Genomic DNA, 22,845 nt, shown 5'->3' on the forward strand with positions numbered 1-22,845 from the left:
GCAGGGGCAAAAGTGGGGGAAAGGGGTCTGACAGTCGCGGGGCAAGAGTCCAGGCAGGGGGCAAGCTGGGCGGAAGGGGCCAGGACCATAACAACAAGCAGTGCCCTGAAAAAAGTTAGTTTTTCATAATAGGTCCGCTTAAATAAAGTATTATTTTGTTCAGATTTGTTAAACAGAGACAGATGCAATAAAATCTCATATCAATGGTCTTAGTCAATGCATCAAGTTATGTTAATATGCTTTTATTTATGAGTGATTTTGGTGATCTCTTTGTTCTCACCTTCAATGACGGCTTGATTATTTACATACGTGTAATACTTACAACTGTACAAATATGTGAATATGGGCTTATCTTCCTATGGCACGGCTCCGCTGAAGCCGTCAGTATCAGCCATCATCCGTCAACAATCAAGAGATGAAACTCCGCTATTCTCCTAACAAACGCTGGCATCGAACACGCAGCTGTCGTTAACTACAATGAATTTGTTCCCTCAGCGTCCGATGGTTGATGTTGATGCTGACGGCCGTAGTGGAGCCAGCGGGTTAGACGAGGTGTCATTTGAGCCCTGTAATTACCAATAGGATGATGCACACTACATACAGTACATACAACCCACATGAAAACATACATTCATCCAATTATTTACAGTTGTGTATAATACAGGTGTAGCGCCAGCGCTACAATATCCAAAGGTTATATGGAGGTCACAACGCTGTTTCTATGGAGGCGGTTGTGTAGGAGAGTTCCACGGTGTCGTAGTAACGCAGGTAGGTCTTGTAGCGGAGCAGTTTCTCAGCTAGCAGGCTGGAGCCCATCCCTCTGCCGTGTACCACACTCAGGTCCACATACCTGGACAACAGGGACATACACTCAGATATACACACACACACACACACACACACACAAGCAACTCTGCCATGTACCACACTCAGGTCCACATACCTGGACAGCAGGGACATACACTCAGATATACACACACACACACACACACACACAAGCAACTCTGCCATGTACCACACTCAGGTCCACATACCTGGACAGCAGGGACATACACTCAGATACACACACGCACACAAGCAACCCATAGTTCCACTACACTACAAAACATGCACACACATACACACGCACACAAGCAACCCATAGTTCCACTACACTACAAAACATGCACACACATACACACACGCACACACACTGATGCACACAGAGACACATACACACAGATATAAAGAAATGTACACGCACGCGCACATACACACACACACCTTTATGTGTAGGATCTCATGTCTTACCTATATGAAATCCACCAGAACACTAGTGTGTTGATGGCCATCAGCGTTGCCAGGAAGAAGAAAAACCTTTCCAAGTTCCCATCATGCAGTGTGTTAGGGTAGAAGTTACCTGACCAGACAAAACAACATCACCGTCAGTGGCCTGAAACCCTACGCTGAACACAACTGAAGAATGTGAGACCTCAATCTTGTATCTATGTGCTTATATCTCTGTTCAGTTGTGAGACCCTGTACCCAGCCAATGTGGGTAAATTACATCTAGATAATCAGATACTTGATCATTTGCAGTAGACCTACATACATACATTTTCTCATAAGCCATGTTTCCATCCACACGTTTTATGCGAATTAAGTAATATCGAATTAAAAATGCCTTATGGAAACGGTAAAATTCGATTAAAAATCATGAAAATCTACAAAAAGTTTGTACTGTCGATCTCATCCGATTTTCTCTTGTTCGATAAAAGTCTTTTGTGATAAATGCTTTATCCGATTTAAAGCTCTAGATGGAAACGCACGTTCACCGGCTTTATTCACATTCATATTTTTTAGCGATCCTCACACAATTCCATTGACAAGTGGATGGGAACATGGCTGTAGTTTCCGCTTATGGAGCTGGTCCTTTGATTTCATTGTATTATTCATGCTGCTGAACTGAATCAAACACACCACAAGTATGACGATACTGTAACAGAGACCAGCATGGGTACCTCCAGAGAACACATAGACTAATAGAGACCACCATGGTACCTCCAGAGAACACATAGACTAATAGAGACCACCATGGTTCCTCCAGAGAACACACAGACCAATAGAGACCAGCATGGGTACCTCCAGAGAACACATAGACTAATAGAGACCACCATGGTACCTCCAGAGAACACACAGACTAATAGAGACCACCATGGTACCTCCAGAGAACACACAGACTAATAGAGACCACCATGGTACCTCCAGAGAACACACAGACTAATAGAGACCACCATGGTACCTCCAGAGAACACACAGACTAATAGAGACCACCATGGTACCTCCAGAGAACACACAGACTAATAGAGATCACCATGGTACCTCCAGAGAACACACAGACTAATAGAGACCACCATGGTACCTCCAGAGAACACACAGACTAATAGAGACCACCATGGTACCTCCAGAGAACACACAGACTAATAGAGACCACCATGGTACCTCCAGAGAACACACAGACTAATAGAGACCACCATGGTACCTCCAGAGAACACACAGACTAATAGAGACCACCATGGTACCTCCAGAGAACACGTAGACCAATAGAGACCAGCATGGTACCTCCAGAGAACACACAGACTAATAGAGACCACCATGGTACCTCCAGAGAACACACAGACTAATAGAGACCACCATGGTACCTCCAGAGAACACACAGACTAATAGAGACCACCATGGTACCTCCAGAGAACACACAGACTAATAGAGACCACCATGGTACCTCCAGAGAACACGTAGACCAGCTGAATGATGAGCGCTCCCAGGAAACAGCCCCCTCCATAGGACAGGGTGAGGAAGTGCAGCGAGATGCCTCTAATATGGCCGGGGGTCAGATGGAACGAGATGAGCGAACCTGCCGGACGAAGACGAAGACAGAGTAAAAATCAAGAGTGTGGTGAAGGATAGAAATATACAATAAAATACATTCAGAGGGAGTTGTGGATGATCTGACCACAGATATAGGACTTCAGGGTTATTAAGAGATATACGAAGTATACCTATATCCAGAAAATAAGCTATATGGAGAGTTTAGTACTTATTCAATCAAATCTACACAATAGCTGCTAAAGGTTATGTTCCAAAGCTGTTTTCTGATGCCTCAAACTGACCGGTGTGAAAGAAGACTACTGGCTGTCCAGTCTACCACTGAACTGTTGTTTTCCTAGTGTGTCTGCAGGGGGCGCTGTGACTCACAAGCAGGGGTGACCAGAGCCTCGGCGAGGCCCAGCAGGATGTACTGGGGGGCCAGCTGGAAGCAGGCCATGGAGGACACCTGGAGCACCTTCCCCGACAGGGCCTGCTCCACCAGTGGGTAGGCCTTCCTGTGCACCTCCATCACCCCCGCCACCAGGACGGACAGGGCCGCGCAGGCGTGGCCCAGAGCTGGGGGGGGGGGGGGGGGAGAGGGAGGGGGAGGAGGAAGAAAGGAGGAAGAGGGAGTGTGAGTTTGTGTGTGTGCGTGTGTATATGTGTGTGTGAGAGCGAGTGAGAGAGTGCATATCGGGTTGCTCACTGATGACTCTCACTGGGGCCAGTGGTGTTTTCTCCATGGAGAGGACGCAGGCGGTGACACATTCTATCAGCGGGGCCAGCAGCAGGAGGGGCAGGATGCTGATCACGTTCATGGCTGCGATGGGCAGCAGGAAGCCATTCAGGTGCAGGTTAGAGTTCATGGTCTGGATGTAGTATCCTGAGGGGATCTGAGAGGGACAAAGTCAGAAAATGAGAAAGTCCGAAAACAGTCTACTTCAGAATGAACAACCTCTCATCATGCTACCTAGAACCATGAGGGGTTTTTGTGTCTGTAAAAGAGTAAAGAGGAGCACTGTCTCCCTGTCACCTGTGTGATGCAGGCCCTGTGTCCCTGTCACCTATGTGATGCAGACCATGTCTCCCTGTCACCTATGTGATGCAGGCTCGGTAGAGAGCAGGAGCCCTGTGTCCCTGTCACCTGTGTGATGCAGGCTCGGTAGAGAACAGGAGCCATGTCTCTGTCACCTGAGTGATGCGCCCTGTGTCCCTGTCACCTGTGTGATGCGCCCTGTGTCCCTGTCACCTGTGTGATGCAGGCTTGGTAGAGAACAGGAGCCATGTCTCTGTCACCTGAGTGATGTGCCATGTGTCCCTGTCACCTGAGTGATGCGCCCTGTGTCCCTGTCACCTGTGTGATGCAGGCCATGTGTCCCTGTCACCTGTGTGATGCGCCCTGTGTCCCTGTCACCTGTGTGATGCAGGCCATGTGTCCCTGTCACCTGTGTGATGCGCCCTGTGTCCCTGTCACCTGTGTGATGCGCCCTGTGTCCCTGTCACCTGTGTGATGCGCCCTGTGTCCCTGTCACCTGAGTGATGCGCCATGTGTCCCTGTCACCTGTGTGATGCAGGCTCGGTAGAGAAGCTGCAGGCTGTAGAGGGGGAAGAGGCGGGCCAGGACCTTGACGTTCTCCACGTGCGTCTCGCTGTAGCGTCCCCCGTTGTTCTCCTTGGCGCGGTCCAGCCAGCTGCCCACGTCCCCGCCCAGGTGGCGGTAGTGCAGGCAGCACATCTTCAGGGAGTTCAGGAAGACACCCAGCGTGGTCAGCAGAGAGCTGCCTGCAGAGAACAGATATCATCCTGTCCATTACTCGCTATCGAGAATCATATTCCTGAGAGAGATTTTCAACAGAAAATGAATCAATTAATCAATTAATCAATTATTTAATTAATTTGCGGTAAGGTCTAAATGTATAATATACATTCCAATATACATTTACTGTATATTATGTGAAATGTATCCTACAGTCATAGCATAGGCTCATGCTGTTTGTGTCGTGGAATGTTTGTGCCAGGCGAGTAAATCCTGAAGACAGACAGCACCTTTCTTGGGCTTGAAGGTGAGGTTGTTGCGGACCATGTGGATGGCGAGCAGCAGCAGCAGGACGGAGGTGAAGGGGATGAGGAAGCCCAGGTTCCTGGCCACAGACTGCTGGATGTAGGCGATGCCCAGGAACACCACGGTAGAGTTTAGGTTCACCAGCCAGTAAAACCTGGGAGGGACAGACATGACCACAACTCCTTTTTTACTACTCAGGAACTTCACACATTGAATATCAGTTCACTTTAGATTGACCAGAACTCCAGAACCAGAAAATTTGAATTTAGGTTTAGCAGGTGGTATAAATAACAAATCTATTTTGGCTGTAAACAAACTGTGTTTGAAAAGGAAATACACATTAAAATAAAAAAAAACAGTACCAGTAAAGTTGAAAGGACATCTCAGGAGAGTTATTAGTAGACTACTTTAACAGCTGATGACAGGTTCTGGGTATTCAGATAAACCCTGCTGTATTCATCCTGAAGTTCTATGCTGATCAGCTGTCTCTGGTGTTCACTGACATCTTCAACACTACTGTACTGTACTGGGGTCAGGAGGATGAGAGAGATGTCAACTACAGCTGTCCCATGTGCACACTGACCTTCACCCCAAGGAATATTCTCAAGAAAAAAATATTTGCTGGCTGAGATGGTGGAGAAACTGAAGAGCATAGGACTCCAAAATACCCCTCCTGAAGAGCATAGGACTCCAAAATACCCCTCCTGAAGAGCATAGGACTCCAAAATACCCCTCCTGAAGAGCATAGGACTCCAAAATACCCCTCCTGAAGAGCATAGGACGCCAAAATACCCCTCCTGAAGAGCATAGGACTCCAAAATACCCCTCCTGAAGAGCATAGGACTCCAAAATACCCCTCTGAAGAGCATAGGACTCCAAAATACCCCTCCTGAAGAGCATATGACTCCAAAATACCCCTCCTGAAGAGCATAGGACTCCAAAATACCCCTCCTGAAGAGCATAGGACTCCAAAATACCCCTCCTGAAGAGCATAGGACTCCAAAATACCCCCCCTGAAGAGCATAGGACTCCAAAATACCCCCCCTGAAGAGCATAGGACTCCAAAATACCCCTCCTGATCCCAGTGACTCTGAACCTGGAGATGCTGAGTGTGATGGGGGTTGTATATATACTGAGTGTGATGGGGGTTGTATATATACTGAGTGTGATGGGGGCGGTATATATACTGAGTGTGATGGGGGCGGTATATATACTGAGTGTGATGGGGGCGGTATATATACTGAGTGTGATGGGGGCGGTTTATATACTGAGTGTGATGGGGGCGGTATATATACTGAGTGTGATGGGGGCGGTATATATACTGAGTGTGATGGGGGTGGTATATATACTCAGTGTGATGGGGGCGGTATATATACTGAGTGTGATGGGGGCGGTATATATACTGAGTGTGATGGGGGCGGTATATATACTGAGTGTGATGGGGCGGTATATATACTGAGTGTGATGGGGGCGGTATATATACTGAGTGTGATGGGGGCGGTATATATACTGAGTGTGATGGGGGCGGTATATATACTGAGTGTGATGGGGGCGGTATATATACTGAGTGTGATGGGGGTTGTATATATACTGAGTGTGATGGGGCGGTATATATACTGAGTGTGATGGGGGCGGTATATATACTGAGTGTGATGGGGGCGGTATATATACTGAGTGTGATGGGGGCGGTATATATACTGAGTGTGATGGGGGTTGTATATATACTGAGTGTGATGGGGGCGGTATATATACTGAGTGTGATGGGGGTTGTATATATACTGAGTGTGATGGGGGCGGTATATATACTGAGTGTGATGGGGGCGGTATATATACGGAGATTGATGGGGGCGGTATATATACTGAGTGTGATGGGGGTGGTATATATACTGAGTGTGATGGGGGCGGTATATATACTGAGTGTGATGGGGGCGGTATATATACTGAGTGTGATGGGGGCGGTATATATACTGAGTGTGATGGGGGCGGTATATATACTGAGTGTGATGGGGGCGGTTTATATACTGTAGCTCAGGAGGTAGAGCGGCCGGCTGTGGATTGCAAGATCTCCAGTTCGATCCCGGAGTCCAGACTTTGAGGATGGATGCACTAGATGTTCTACAGGTAGATCGAGTCATTCAGGTGCCAAATGGCTTGCAGGAAGAAGCTCTTCCTGAGCCTCTCCATGCTTCCCTGACTGTAGCAGAGAGAACAGTCCATTTATTGGGTGGCTGGGGTCTTTCAGGATCCTGTTGGCCTTGGTCTTGCATCTTCTGGTGTAGATGTCCTTGAGGTGAGCGGGGGTACCCGGCCCAAGGTACATTCATCTGACCATACCACTCTCTGTAGGGCCTTGCCTTCCCGTACCAGGGGGTGATATTCCCAGTCAGGATGCTCTCGATCGACATGAGTAGAAGCTCCGTTGAATCTGGTGGGAACCTCTGAATTTCCTCAGTTGTCTGAGGAAACCCTCCAACCCTCTACCCTGGGTTTAGACTCAAGACTGTGACAAAGGCTACAGCCGAAACGTTGCAGACTTAACTCTTTTGCATCTAGACCTGAATGTGCAATTTCTTCTTTTTTCTACACCAGTCTATTTCTCACTACCAGCAGCTCTCTGAATATTCACCGTGTGCGTTTTCTTCTCTTTGCTAAGTTAGAAAGTAAACTGACAATTGCCGAAGGACCAGAAGAGATTTAGATAGCTATTCTTGCACTTTGCCTTCAGCACTAGATTATGCTCTTAGTCACTTGTTTTAGAAAGGAGATGCACTTGTGAGTTCTGACAAAAAGTAATACATACTTTTCCTGCATTAAATGCAATTATTTTTAGTCGCTTTGGATAAAATAACTTGATTAATTGATAGTGAATGTCAATACTAGACATTCACTCTGCTTAAATTGATCTCGATCATCAGAGGAAATGGAAAAATGTCCGTGGCCTCCTCAACATAAGCATTTGATGTTTGTGAAATTACAGAATAGTTGAATGAGAGCCATATTTAGTTTATATAGATGTTTTGATTTGCAAACCAGTCCTAAAGTATTTTTCTTAAAACTCTAAACTGGTTCTGTGAAGTCATAAAAATCATCTTTAGCCAACGTCAACATTCCTGGAGATGTAATAATACCAGTCAAAGATTTAGATTGACTTTCAAAGGAGGACCTCTTCTGAAGACTGTTTTTAGTCTGGGACTAGGATTGGGCCGACTGTATCCTGTAATCTGTCCCACATGAGAATGATACCTCCCCAGTTGAGTTGAGATTGATTAGAATTCAAAAGCTCGTTGTCAAAGCGCATACTGTTGACATGGGGAGCCTGTAAATACTGTCCAACCTTCCTCCCTTCCTCAGAGGACTCACGGATCTGGCATGATCGCTGTGTAGTAGGGCTGGGTTTAAAAAATCGATTCATCGATTCTGAATCAAATGATTCAGAATCGATTTATGAATCCCAAAATCGATCTTTTATTTAATGAATAAATGAAGGAATGAATAGTTCATTAATTCATTCAATGATTCATTCATTCATTTATTTTTTGAAATCAGTATCAATACCCAGCCCTAGTATTGATGTGCTGCATAACTTGGCAGTCATGTAATTAAGGTTACAGCAAAAAAAAAAAAAGTTTTAGTAACACTAACCGAATCGATATTGAATCGAATCGAATCGAATTGAATCGTGATGATCGATTCCAAACCTTGTGAATCGGAATCGAATCGATTCTTGAAATTCGACTCGATACCCAGCCCTACTGTGTAGAGCAGCAAATGTTTTCACTCATCCCATCATGTTAGATCAGAGAGTACCTCAAGGAGAGAAAGAAGAGGGGTTGAATTCTAGATAATTCAAACTGGGCCGTAACAGAGAACCATCCCACCCACCAGTTGAAGAAGGAGAGAAGCTGGTGCTGGTCGTAGCCCTGGAGGTTGTACGCCCCCATCGGGCAGAGGGTGGCGCGGATGCCCCCGATGCCCAGTGCGGCTGCCAGCAGCCCTGTGTAGAACAGGATCTGCTGCTCGTGCTGTTCCAGGTGGTAGGTCATGTGATTCGTGTCGATGTAGAAGTCCTCGAAGGGGAAGGCCACCACTGGCAGCATGGCTGTGCCTGCAGGGAATAGGGGTACAGAATCAGATAGACACCTTTAGATTTAGGGCCCTTGAATGATCTGTCTTGACTTTGTGGTTAGAGTGTCTTCCCTGAGCACAGGTGCCTTCAGCTCCCAGATAGCAAGCGGATCTGGGCCATATACAGGCCAGATCTGGCCCTTGTGGCTTACTTCCGGCCCATATATGGCCCAGATCCACTTGCTATCTGGGCTGCCATTACAAATAGAACCCAGTGCTTCTCTGCTTGGCTCTCAGTGTTATGGAGTTAGACTGGAAGGAAGGTCTGTGATAAATTAACATCCTGTCCAGGGGGGGGTACTTCAGGTCTATGGGTCATTCTGCCTGAAAGAAAGCTTACTTAAAGTTGCACTGAAATGAAAAAAGCATTCTGTCCCATTTTGGTTCACATAATTGGTCAAAGTGTTCACCTATTCAACGATGTATACCAAACAAATTACCAAATTCTACTTTTGTTGTAATCTTATATCAAAGTATATAATTTCTTACTTCCTGGAAAACGGTAGGTCACGTGCAGTGACAACAACAGGTACCTTAGATTTTAGGCCAATAATCTCACGACATCTACCCGTCAATCAACGCTATCCTTCTATCGAATCTGTCTATAGTTCTTAAAACCCGTCCACTTGTCAATGTTCCAATCAAATTCCTCTAAACACGTCCCACCCTCATAGCTTGTTTGCGTCGGAAATATGTCAAACTACGGAAGTTGGATGATCTCAAACGTCCGTTTCAGTGCGACTTTAACCTGGTACTCAGTCTTCCTGCTCCATTTGAAAGAATTCACATAACATTCACACTCCAGAGATGTCTCACACAGGCTAGGGATTGATTCAGTCTGTAGTTGCTAATGCTCCAGACATTTCCTTTGGTGTGACTAGTGAGTGAGTCAGGCTGTTAGACCACGGTGAGACCACCGGTACGGCAGAGCCATGCAGCCAGGGCTCACACCGAGGTCCAGCATACAGATGTGAAGCAAAGCATCCTGGGATTCAGAGGTTATCTTGCTACAAGAGTTCCCAATAACTCCCTCACTCATGTGACCTTGATCTGTCTCACAGGACAACACTTGGAGCCTCGTGGCCCTACTCCACATTGGTCTCGGTGTGACAGAATGTACAGACGCTGAAGTCTGATTTAAAGTATCGTAGTGTCAATAATTTAGTGAATTTAGAGGTTTGTAAGATTTGAGAACGGACAGAAGGGATAACGTCATCTACTGTAACAAGTGTGCCCACAGACACACAAACACACACACACACGCGCACACACACACACAAACACACACACATACACGCGCACACACACACACAAACACACGTGCGAGCGCGCACACACACAGACACACACACACACACACATACACGTGTGTTTATGGGAGACAACACAAATTAACAGGAAACTCCATCCAATTCCATCTAATAGGCATCCAATGTACTCGTTGAGTGCACTGTATGAATGTCATCAAAACACATCATTGTGGATTTTTGACAAAGTTGTTGACGATCTTGACACTTTGTGAAAGAGCTATTTGAATGATCTACATTTGTATTTTTTAACTAAATACTCAACACACCTTTCTCCTGTTGCACCCTTTACTCACTGAACCTGAAGCCTTAGGGACTAAGATAAGAATTTGTCAAACATATTGTCAAGAGAGCATTATAAAAAAGACATTTACAGACATTTAAAAGCTTAAATTTTTACTTTATATTTTAAGCTATTTGAAAGCCACATGATTCACCAGTAAAATCCCTCCACTCCTCATTGTTATCCTGTAACCCATCTCAAACACAACGTCTGCACCAAAGAAGTAGTGAGGGTTAGGTTACCTCACCATTTGAAGATACTATTATAGAGCAGTCAATGTGATTCACACTTACCAAACACGTGGAGCAGAGCACAGAGGTAGAGCACCTTGGTCCTGCCCAGACAGGTGTCAGCGAACCAGCCCACCAGGACAGGTGTGAGGGTGCTGGCTCCCACGAAACACAGGTTCACAGTAGCAGCCTGGTGGTTGTCGTAGCCCAGCTTCACGGTGCAGAACAGGATCATGTTGCAGACGATGCCGAAGAAGGTGAACCTCTCGCACAGCTCCACGAGCAGCACACAGATGATCACCTGGAGTTTCCTACGGGACTGTCGGGGGTTCTCCTGGGGGGGCCTGCGGTCGGCACGCGGGGTCCTGGAGAGACGACGCAGATGGTGGTGGTCCCCTTCTGGGATTACCTGGGGGTTCACTGCCACCATCCTGTTCGATCTCCCTGCTGTATGACTAGCTTGCCTGGAGACCCACAGTAACTGCTGCCTGCCTGCCTGCCTGCCCGCCTGGCTGAGCAGAGAACAGGGAACACTAGGGATGGAACACCTTCCTTCCTTTGTCCCTAGAGACTGACTGACTGTAGAAACCTGGGCTGGAATTCTGCACTCCTCTGTGAGTATTCTAGAATGGGCGTGTGTGTGTGTGTGTGTGTGTGTGTGTGGGAGGGGTTGATCAAAGGCTCTGTTGACATCCAGCTGCACTCGGCCACACGTGCTGCTTACTGTATAGTTCTGATACCTGGAAGAGGGGCTCAGGTCTCTCTGCTGCCTACGGCTGGGGGCAGCCGGAGGGGCGAACGCGACACGTGAAGGGGACTGTGCAGGAGGGTGTGTGAGCAATTTAGGATGTGTCCCTGACATACTTTCGAAATGAGCTTCTAGGGACTGGCAGATATAAAGCTTGTTATGTTGTCTGTTGACACAAATAAAGTACCACAGATACTAGAAAGCAAGTAAGTGGGCATTGATGATGGGGCAACAATTATGTTGTTTTTAAATGACATGATAGCTTCATTCGATGTTCAGTGTAGCCAGTGTATCATCTGCAATGTCATAATAATAATAATAATAATAATATACTACAATAGTACAATAAGGATAACAGAGATTGCTACAACATACAATATATCCAAAATACAATATAATAAGGAATACAGAATGCAGGATAATAGTAGCAACATTGCACAACAACAGAAAATCAAACTTAAAGAAAATAAACTTCTACTATTTACTAATATTATTCACATTACACCTTATCAAAATCAAGTTTAGAAATAGGTTTTCAACAGATTTGAAAGAAGACACTGTTTTAGCTGTTCTAATTTCTAAAGGAAGATTGTTCCAGTGGCTAGGGGCCTTTATCAAGCTCGGTCTTCTTTGGGTTTAAGTCTTGACTCTGCAACAGACATGAGAGCTTTGGATCTAAGATCAGGCCTTTCTGATATCTAAGGAGTTATAAGATTACTAATATTCTCAGGAGCAAGACCCTGCCTTGCCATAAATGTAATTAGCAGAATCTTGAAGTCCACTCTAAAAGTAACTGGAAGTCAGTGCAAAGAGGCAAGGGCTGGGTTAATGTGGGCTCTCTTTCTAGGAATTGGTCAACAACCTAGCTGATGAATTTTGTATTTGTACGATTTGAAGGCGAGAAATAGCATAGTGGGTTAAACAGGAGAGTAAAAAATTGCCATAATCCAGTTGAGGTGAAATAAAAGCATGGATCAAGCAACTTTTGCATATCACTTAAGAGTGGACTGTTCTTGAAAGGACTCTTAACTGGAAGTAACATGACTGAACTAATTTATTCACATGAGGCTCAAAACTAAGATCCAGACCGAATATAACACTGAGATTTCTAGACGTAGATTTCACATTAGAATAAAACATAAAATATGACATCTATACTTAATGACCTATTTCCAAGTCTAGCCCAAGGATATCATTCTTATATCACTATCCAATCGTGTTTAAATGAGGGGCCAATCACAGCTAATAGAACTAGAGGCTAAGACATTACAGACAACTAGAAAATGTTCCACCCATCTGTGAGGTCAGCCTTCCAGAGTGTCAGTTCATTTTGCTTTACCCTGAAGAGGTGCAGTCACAATTAGACCACTGGTGTGAAGCAGGACCAGAGATGACTGCGATGCCCATTCAGCAGTCTCTGGCCTGGTGTAAAAGTCTAGTGGCTCTCTCTCGGCCCGGCTGTGAGACAGGTGCTCCCACGTGTGGCCTATTCCACAGTCAGATACACTGTAGGCTACATAACATAATGTCTACCGTTGTCGTTAATGGCACGGCTACTGTAAAGGCGCTGGGATCAAACCGAAAGGGAAACAGTGTACAGTACATTTGCAAAGTTCCTTTGTTTTATTATCAATCAATCAATCAATCAATCAATCAATCAATCAATCAATCAATCAAAGCTTTATTTGTATAGCGCATTTCATACCCAGAGGCAACACACTGCGCTTTACAGAGAACAAGGGAGGTGGGCATACGACCCACCCCTACATATTCCAGAGGGAAGCAAAAAAAACAGTAATCACCCGGGGGCCAGATAAGTGAGCTGTAAAAATTATTCCCTGACCCCTCTCAACAAGGCGATCGAGCAAGCTCCAGGATTATGTTTGTCTACCGGCTAAGAACATTTATAAAGCAATAAATTACATTAAATTACATTTTCAGAGTAAGAGAGGCTAAAAACATCATAGGAGAGACATGGCAAACACTGATGTAGCCTATGTCTTTGTGTGCGTGAATGTGCCTGGGCCCAGATAGAGGCATTAATTAATCTGTCCTCGACACACAGATTTACTGAAGAGTTCCTCATCTTAATACTACACTTCCATACAGTAAGCTACATCCCTCATCAATATCTTGCAAGGAGGTTGAAACAAATAAATGAATCCCTATATTGTCACCCCTAGGACTTAATCCCAGTTCACCTAAAAGGGGGGTTTCTAATTAAATCTGGCAACGATCTCAACAAAAAAGTGATGTTGTTCACCTTTATTCCAGTGGTAGGCGACAAAGCACTTTCTGTAAAGAGATCATAGACGAAGCTGTATGACTACAACTCCCGAAATCCTTTGAGCTTGTGAGGAATGCGGGGGTCTGTTTTCAGGGGCCATAGGGGTCTGCGCCCAACCACTGGGACTGCGATCTCGGAAACACTGACAAGGATCTGGAGGATTTGTTTTACAGGGGACAAAACCTTTATCAGACATTTTGATAATCTAGTAGGCTAGTGGCCGCATCACACACTTCTTGATTCGTTGCATGAATTGTAAACGTCATATCAGGGAATTTTCGCCGAATGGTCGGCGTCTACGAGTCGTTTGCAGAAAGAGTAGCCTACAAAAAATGCATTTAGATTCAGACCACGTGATCGCTCCGAGGCTGGCAAACCCCGTTAGAGTCGCGAGACCATCGAAATCAGAGCATCTTTTTGTCGCTGAAGCGCAACACAGATAAAAAGGGTCGACTGTGCAGTGCAGGACTTTTGGAAACTGGAGAAATCGCAGCTTCTTTGTTAGGTAAGACTTTCACATTTGAATTCATTGCATATATTTACCCATATGATTATGATACTGCGAAGGGGACAACAGGCTTGAGACACTGTTGGGGAAAATGCATGTGTTCTCCCTCCCCCCCATGGCTCAGTTCGGGGGTCTGGTCATGTCTCCCATGTCAGAGCTGGATCGGTTCTATTGTATCTGGATCAGCACTCGGGTCCTGTTCCTGTCCATCCCACCCACTATCGATCTGCCAGCGTTGCTTAGATACAGCAGCAGTGCCGTGAAAGACGGGGGTGCGCTGGAGCCGGTGAACGGTGAAGGATGGAGACCCTGCACCTCCATGGTGAAGGATGGAGACCCTGCACCTCCATGGTGAAGGATGGAGACCCTGCGCCTCCATGGTGAAGGATGGAGACCCTGCACCTCCATGCCCTGCAACAATCAACTTCCCCTGTCACGCGCCACATCCAGAGCCTAATAGACTTGGGAATGGATGTTCTTCTGCTGCTGCTGCTCCGTAATACGTTTGAGCTGATAGTCTATAGGTGGAGCCAGGAATTTAAGCAGTGGAACATTTGAAATACCAGTAGCCTACTCAGCTCCAGTCAGCTCCTGAGTCCTGCCCAAACACAGCATTGTGTTTGTGTGTGTGTGTGTGTGTGTGTGTGTGTGTGTGTGTGTGCGTGTGTGTGTGTGTGTGTGCGCGCGTGTGTGTGCATGCCTGCGTGGGTGTGGAGGGTTTCTAAAAGTTTGTGAAAAGTGAAAGCCAACTATTCTGCATTTCCACTGCAAGTTTCTTTGCAGGTTGATGTCACGTGAAGGAAGCTTTTCCAGGCTATTATAACGATCCGTTTCAAGATTAAGAGTTAAGACCAAGGTTCCTGGGAGGGAATTGCACAAATAACTTTCTTGCCGACTATAATGTAGGCTAAGAAGCCTACTTAGAGTTATAATAGGATTTTCTCCTGGTGTTGGCAAGTGCTATAGGCATGTATAGCTGTGGTCTAATTTGCATTCTATGCATTCCTGGATCTCTCCTGAGCCGGGGGTCACACGGCCTGCTGTGGAGATGACATCATCATCCCTCGTCCTGTAGTCCATCTTTCTATTATGGGATATGATAGTTTGCTTTACTTTGTTCTTCATCATTCACTGATTGATCACTAGGTCAGTTAGATCTAATAGGCTTATTTAGGCCTACTGAAAACAGGAAATACATGAGATAGTACTCAAACATGCATAGTAGATCCACGCCTTTATCTCCTTATGTTAGAGGAATTACACTGTAATATATTTAATGTCCATCAGGTAAACAGAACATCCAGTACAGTTTACTAATCAAAGCTTTCTAAAACACCATCAAGTAAACATAATATTTCCTTTTTTAGGCTGTACTGTACTCAAGAGCACATCCTGAGATTTAATCATTTCATAAGAGCAGCCAAAAATGTGGATTTACATTTGAAGCTCTCTGAAGTCTTTTACGATCTTGCTCAAAAACATTGTGCGATTTGATCCTGAAGTAGGTTAATGTGGTGCTGGGGCCTGGGGAGGGGCAGCGGAGGCGGTGCTAGATGGATGAGCCCAACTGGGTTAGCTCTCTCTGCCAGGCCACGCTAGCTGAGCTATCGGCCCCTACAGACTGCTGCTGTCACTGGGCCTTTTAAGTGGGTTACTGTACTGCACACTGTTAGACAAGCCCTCTGTCACTGCCTCAGACATGTCCCTCTGTCACTGCCTCAGACATGTCCCTCTGTCACTGCCTCATACATGTCCCTCTGTCACTGCCTCATACATGTCCCTCTGTCACTGCCTCATACATGTCCCTCTGTCACTGCCTCAGACATGTCCCTCTGTCACTGCCTCATACATGTCCCTCTGTCACTGCCTCATACATGTCCCTCTGTCACTGCCTCAGACATGTCCCTCTGTCACTGCCTCATACATGTCCCTCTGTCACTGCCTCAGACATGTCCCTCTGTCACTGCCTCATACATGTCCCTCTGTCACTGCCTCAGACATGTCCCTCTGTCACTGCCTCATACATGTCCCTCTGTCACTGCCTCATACATGTCCCTCTGTCACTGCCTCATACATGTCCCTCTGTCACTGCCTCATACATGTCCCTCTGTCACTGCCTCAGACATGTCCCTCTGTCACTGCCTCAGACATGTCCCTCTGTCACTGCCTCATACATGTCCCTCTGTCACTGCCTCATACATGTCCCTCTGTCACTGCCTCAGACATGTCCCTCTGTCACTGCCTCAGACATGTCCCTCTGTCACTGCCTCATATATGTCCCTCTGTCACTGCCTAATACATGTCCCTCTGTCACTGCCTCAGACATGTCCCTCTGTCACTGCCTCAGACATGTCCCTCTGTCACTGCCTCATACATGTCCCTCTGTCACTGCCTCATACATGTCCCTCTGTCACTGCCTCATATATGTCCCTCTGTCACTGCCTCAGACATGTCCCTCTGTCACTGCCTCATACATGTCCCTCTGTCACTGCCTCATACATGTCCCTCTGTCACTGCCTCATACATGTCCCTCTGTCACTGCCTCATATATGTCCCTCTGTCACTGCCTCAGACATGTCCCTCTGTCACTGCCTCATACATGTCCCTCTGTCACTGCCTCATACATGTCCCTCTGTCACTGCCTCATATATGTCCCTCTGTCACTGCCTCAGACATGTCCCTCTGTCACTGCCTCATACATGTCCCTCTGTCACTGCCTCATATATGTCCCTCTGTCACTGCCTCATATATGTCCCTCTGTCACTGCCTCATACATGTCCCTCTGTCACTGCCTCATACATGTCCCTCTGTCACTGCCTCAGACATGTCCCTCTGTCACTGCCTCATACATGCTAACAGAACACAGAATGGTGGCATGGCTGTTTCACTGCTAAATAACCGGAGCAGCTGCTAATACATGGATGGATGGATGGATGGATGGCAGAAGGACAGGACACACGAGGACAGGACACACACACACACACACAGTCACAGACACTCATTGAGCTCCATATAGGCCTAGTGTGTGTGTTGCCGGGCGGGTCGGGTGCATGTCTGTGTCTCCTCTGGGAGGAGCCTAACTGTCGCAAACATCAATAGAACTACAGGACATCTCAAGTGTCCTACATCCTACTAACGTCAGCTTAAGTCCCAGCAACTCTGTATGAGGGCATCTGCCATGTGTCCTTGTGTTTGTGTGTGCGTCAGTGTCTGTATGTGTGTGTGTGTGTGTGTATGTGTGTGGCCGTATCCATCTGTGTGTGTGTGTGTGTGTGTGTGTGTGTGTGTGTGTGTGTGTGTGTGTGTGTGTGAGTGTGTGTGTGTGTGTGTGTGTGTGTGTTTCATAACAGATGGGACACTGAGACAGCCAATATAGCTTATCTAAGGGAGTATTTGATGGCTTTGTGCAGCCAGCCTTTTAGCTCCCTTCGGTCCTATAGCTGGCCAACATGGACGAGCTCCTTATCCCACCACTGAGAAAAATCCTTCATTAAGTTAATTAACTTGGCCTGATCTGCAAAGCAAAGCTTGTCAAATAAGGGTTGCAGAGAAAATTCAAAGGGTTTTGCGAACATGGGCGCTTGTGAAAAAAACCCTGATGGAGTACAACAAAAGAGGAAGAGAGACCCGGCCCGGAGGAAGTCCGGGGCCCCCGTCTGGAGCCAGGCCCAGATGAAGGGCCCGCCTGCAGCACCTGGTGGCCAGGCTTACCACGGAGCCCGGCCGGGCCCAGTCCGAAAAAGCGACGTGGAAACACCATCTCCTCCGTCCCGTGGACCCACCACCCACGGGAGGAACTGTCGGGGTCGGATGCGCTGCCAACTAGGTGGCGGTGAAGGCGGTGGGCACCGACGGACCGGACCCGAGCGGCAATGGGACTCCACTGTCCTATTGGGGGACTTCAATGCACACATGGGCAATGATGGAGAAACTTGGAGGGATGTGATTGGGAGGCATGGCCACCACGATCTGAACCTGAGTGGTGTTTTGTTGTTGGACTTCTGTGCTAGTCACAATTTGTCCATAATAAACACCATGTTCGAACACAAGGATGCCCACAATTACACTTGGCATCAGAACACCTTATGCCGAAGGTCGATGATCAATTTTGTTATCGTATCATCTGATCTGAGGCCATGTGTTTTGGACACTCAGGTAAAGAGAGGGGCAGAGCTGTCCACTGATCACCATCTGGTGGTGAGCTGGTTTCTGCTGGAACTGCTGCCTCCACGACCCAACGCCGGATTAGTGGATGAAGATGGATGGATGGATGGATGGATGGGTGGGTGGGTGGGTGGGTGGGTGGGTGGATGGATGGATGGGTGGGTGGGTGGGTGGATGGATGGATGGATGGATGGATGGATGGATGGATGGATGGATGGATGGATGGATGGCGCTTGTGGGTTTTGAAAGCTCGGGGCTGCTAATAAACATTGTAAATATATTTCAAAAAAACTCAATGTTTGCCAAATTGTTTTCAGAAAAAATGTCCGGTCTTCCTCCTGCGTTTGTGCCATTGGTGGTGCGCATGTGCGGGCGGAACTGCTTTAGAAAACAAACTTAAACGAGTTTAAAAAAAAGATTATTTAAAAAAATATTTTAAAATGTTTATTAGCAGCGCTGAGCTTTCAAAACCAATCTGTTCCTGCCAGTTATACCCTGACCAGTACTCAGACACACTCTACATGTAAATGTACTTTTTACTTTTGTCTTTCTTAATGTCTTTTTTTTTTGGTCTTTTTTTTCTAGTTTGCTCTCTCTCTGGATCTTGGGTGTGTAAAGCACTGTGTCTGGATCCTGGGTGTGTAAAGCACTATGTCTGGATCCTGGGTGTGTAAAGCACTGTGTCTGGATCCTGGGTGTGTAAAGCACTGTGTCTGGATCCTGGGTGTGTAAAGCACTGTGTCTGGATCCTGGGTGTGTAAAGCACTATGTCTGGATCCTGGGTGTGTAAAGCACTGTGTCTGGATCCTGGGTGTGTAAAGCACTATGTCTGGATCCTGGGTGTGTAAAGCACTGTGTCTGGATCCTGGGTGTGTAAAGCACTATGTCTGGATCCTGGGTGTGTAAAGCACTGTGTCTGGATCCTGGGTGTGTAAAGCACTATGTCTGGATCATGAGTGTGTAAAGCACTATGTCTGGATCCTGGGTGTGTAAAGCACTGTGTCTGGATCCTGGTGTGTAAAGCACTGTGTCTGGATCCTGGGTGTGTAAAGTCTGCCAGGCCAGAGCAGAGAGCCGAGCCTGGGCTCTAGTGAGGCTAGATGGAGGGGGCTCTGCAGTCAGCCTTGGCTCAGCGCTCAGGGCCTCAGCGCTCAGGGCCTCAGGGCCTCAACGCTCAGGGCCTCAGCGCTCAGGGCCTCAGCGCTCAGGGCCTCAGCGCTCAGGGCCTCAGCGCTCAGGGCCTCAACGCTCAGGGCCTCAACGCTCAGGGCCTCAGGGCTCAGGGCCTCAGGGCTCAGCGCTCAGGGCCTCAGCGCTCAGGGCCTCAACGCTCAGGGCCTCAACGCTCAGGGCCTCAGGGCTCAGGGCCTCAGGGCTCAGGGCCTCAACGCTCAGGGCCTCAACGCTCAGGGCTCAGGGCCTCAGGGCTCAGGGCCTCAACGCTCAGGGCTCAGGGCCTCAACGCTCAGGGCTCAGGGCTCAGGGCTCAGGGCCTCAGCGCTCAGGGCTCAGGGCCTCAACGCTCAGGGCTCAGGGCCTCAACGCTCAGGGCCTCAGCGCTCAGGGCCTCAGGGCTCAGGGCGGGGGCCTGCTAGCAGAGAGGAGGGAGGTGTAGGGGGAGAATGAGAGAGGGAGTGAGAGAGAAATATGGAAATAAGAAAAGAGGAGGAAAGAGAGAAGGAAGAGGAACGACAGTGAAGGGATTAAACAGAGAGAGAGAAGTGGAGGAGGTTCTGATGTAGATATGAAGGATTGTGACAGGAAGGACAGAGAATCAACCAAGTATGATAGATGACATCACAGATCAACAGTATGATTAGATGACATCACAGATGAACAGAGGAGAGGGTCGGGAAGGGAGGGGGGAGGAGGAGAGAGAGTCTACAGTTAGGAGGTGGTAAGACGGAGAACTGGAGGAGAGAAAGAGGCTGAGAGAAGAGACGGAAGGGATAGAAGACAAGAGAAGAGCAACCAGAGAAAGGGATGAGAGGGGAGAGAGGGATACGCAGAAAAGAGGAGGGAGGGAGAGAAGAGAGACAGAGAGGAGGGTGGGAGAGAGAGAGAGAGGAGGGGAGACAGAGAAGAGAGACAGAGAGGAGGGGAGGCAGAGAGAAGAGAGACAGAGAGGAGGGGAGACAGAGAAGAGAGACAGAGAGGAGGGAGGGAGAGAGAGAGAGAGGAGGGGAGACAGAGAAGAGAGACAGAGAGGAGGGTGGGAGAGAGAGAGAGGAGGGGAGACAGAGAAGAGAGACAGAGAGGAGGGTTGAAGAGAGACAGAGAGGAGGGGAGACAGAGAAGAGAGACAGAGAGGAGGGTGGGAGAGAGAGAGAGGAGGGGAGACAGAGAAGAGAGACAGAGAGGAGGGTTGAAGGGAGAGAGAGAGGAGGGGAGACAGGATGTGAGAGGAAGAGGAGCAGTAGCAGGAGAGAGATATGAGACAGCAGCAGCAGGGGGGGGGGTCTGAACTTTAAACAGCTTCTGTGACAAAGGGCGTCTATTCTCAGTTGAACCACTCAGCTGCGTTAAATCACCACTGGCCGCTACACCAGGCTACATGTGCAAGTGTGCGTGCGTGCGTGCGTGCGTGCGTGCGTGTGCGTGCGTGCGTGTGCGTGCGTGCGTGCGTGCGTGCGTGTGTGTGTGCGTGCGTGCGTGTATGCGTGCATGTGTGTTCTATCTAGAGATCAGGAGACAGACGCTTCCTAATTCTAGAGAATAGGCTACTGAACTTGGATTGAATCACCATACTCTGATCAGACTTAGAGAGGGAGAGAGAGAGAGAGAGAGAGAGAGAGAGAGACGGAGAGAGAGAGAGAGAGAGAGAGAGAGAGAGACTACATTACACAATAGCCTGCCCTGCTTCAGTGGTAGGAGGGGGAAGGACATAAATAGGACATATAGCTCTATAGAGAGAGAGAGAGAGAGAGAGAGAGAGAGAGAGAGAGAGAGGTATAGGGCGATACAGAAAGAAAGACCTATGGAGAGATGTAGACATGCATCTCAGGCCCGTGGAGACTATGCAGTATCTGGCTGAGTCAGTAGACAGAAAGGGACGTGGGAAACCTGCGACCTCCCAACCACAGTTTGTCTGTGCTTGTAAGTGTGTGTGTGTGTGTGTGTGTGTGTGTGTGTGTGTCTTTGTGGACATTCTGAAGGCTGCATGCTGCCTCGCCACCGACCACTGAATTATTTTTTCTCCCACTCTGCTCTTTCTGATACATTGCCATGGCAGCCAGCTGTGATGCGATGTTACCAGGGCAACAGAGAAACCTCAGGCCCCTCGACACTTTCCCCCTGCATCTCGAGACAGTTAGGACAGTGTGTGTGTGTGTGTGTATACATGCTGTGAGTGTATTAGTGAGTGTCTTGGCTTGAGGGTAATGTGGAATCCATGAGGTCGTCTGTGGCCATGCAGCAGCTGCATGTAGGCATCCAGCTCCAAGCCAATCACTGATGACCATCCAGCTCCAAGCCAATCACTGATGACCATCCAGCTCCAAGCCAATCACTGATGACTATCCAGCTCCAAGCCAATCACTGATGACCATCCAGCTCCAAGCCAATCACTGATGACCATCCAGCTCCAAGCCAATCACTGATGACCATCCAGCTCCAAGCCAATCACTGATGGCCGTGCCTCTTTGAGCATTCACTATCAGCTAGGATGATAATCTGGTGAGAGGGAGGAGAGCAGAGGAGGGGGAATTGAGGAGAGGAGAGAAATGAGAGAGAGAGGAGTGGAGGGAAGAGGGAAGAGAGACTTGGAGAGAGAGATGAGAGGAGGGAGGGAGAGAGCTCAATGTTGTTTGTACACCAGAGCCAAATCAATCTCCTCGCCCAATGTTGGCTTGTTTGATTTGCTTCCCTGTGTTGATTTTTTGAAGCTTAAAGTTCAATTTAGCTTGACGTCAGTGATTTGACTCGAAAAGATAATCTTCCATTTGCGACGGCCAAGATGTCCCTCTGTGCACTGCAGGAATTTCATCCTCCTCACTTTCACCCTCTCCTACCCACCTCCCTCACAACCCCTCCCATCCTCTCCTACCCACCTCCCTCACAACCCCTCCCATCCTCTCCTACCCACCTCCCTCACAACCCCTCCCATCCTCTCCTACCCACCTCCCTCACAACCCCTCCCATCCTCTCCTACCCACCTCCCTCACAACCCCTCCCATCCTCTCCTACCCACCTCCCTCACAACCCCTCCCATCCTCTCCTACCCACCTCCCTCACAACCCCTCCCATCCTCTCCTCTCCTCTGCCCCATCTGTCACTTCTTCATCC

At 47.8% G+C, this 22,845-nt stretch overlaps 2 protein-coding genes across 2 annotated transcripts in view; one reads left to right on the forward strand and one right to left on the reverse strand.

Annotated features, from left to right (window-relative positions):
• The window catches only part of st3gal2 (ST3 beta-galactoside alpha-2,3-sialyltransferase 2), a gene marked incomplete at both ends in the record, with an annotated part of 84,538 nt that overhangs the window by 48,965 nt on the left and 12,728 nt on the right, over positions 1-22,845 (forward strand). The gene's annotated exons all lie outside the window — the stretch shown is intronic.
• Positions 706-11,176, reverse strand: slc15a5 (solute carrier family 15 member 5; the record flags this gene model as incomplete). Its single annotated transcript, XM_084452655.1, has 9 exons — positions 10,918-11,176; positions 8,792-9,014; positions 4,894-5,063; positions 4,409-4,629; positions 3,554-3,740; positions 3,235-3,423; positions 2,762-2,893; positions 1,291-1,399; positions 706-850 (listed from the first exon to the last, which is right to left on the reverse strand). The coding sequence occupies exons 1-9, from the start codon at positions 11,087-11,089 to the stop codon at positions 706-708; spliced, it is 1,548 nt and encodes a 515-aa protein (XP_084308781.1). The 5' UTR covers positions 11,090-11,176.

This window comes from Borostomias antarcticus (assembly GCF_949987555.1).
Source record: "Borostomias antarcticus genome assembly, chromosome: 18".
Lineage (NCBI taxonomy): Eukaryota > Metazoa > Chordata > Actinopteri > Stomiiformes > Stomiidae > Borostomias > Borostomias antarcticus.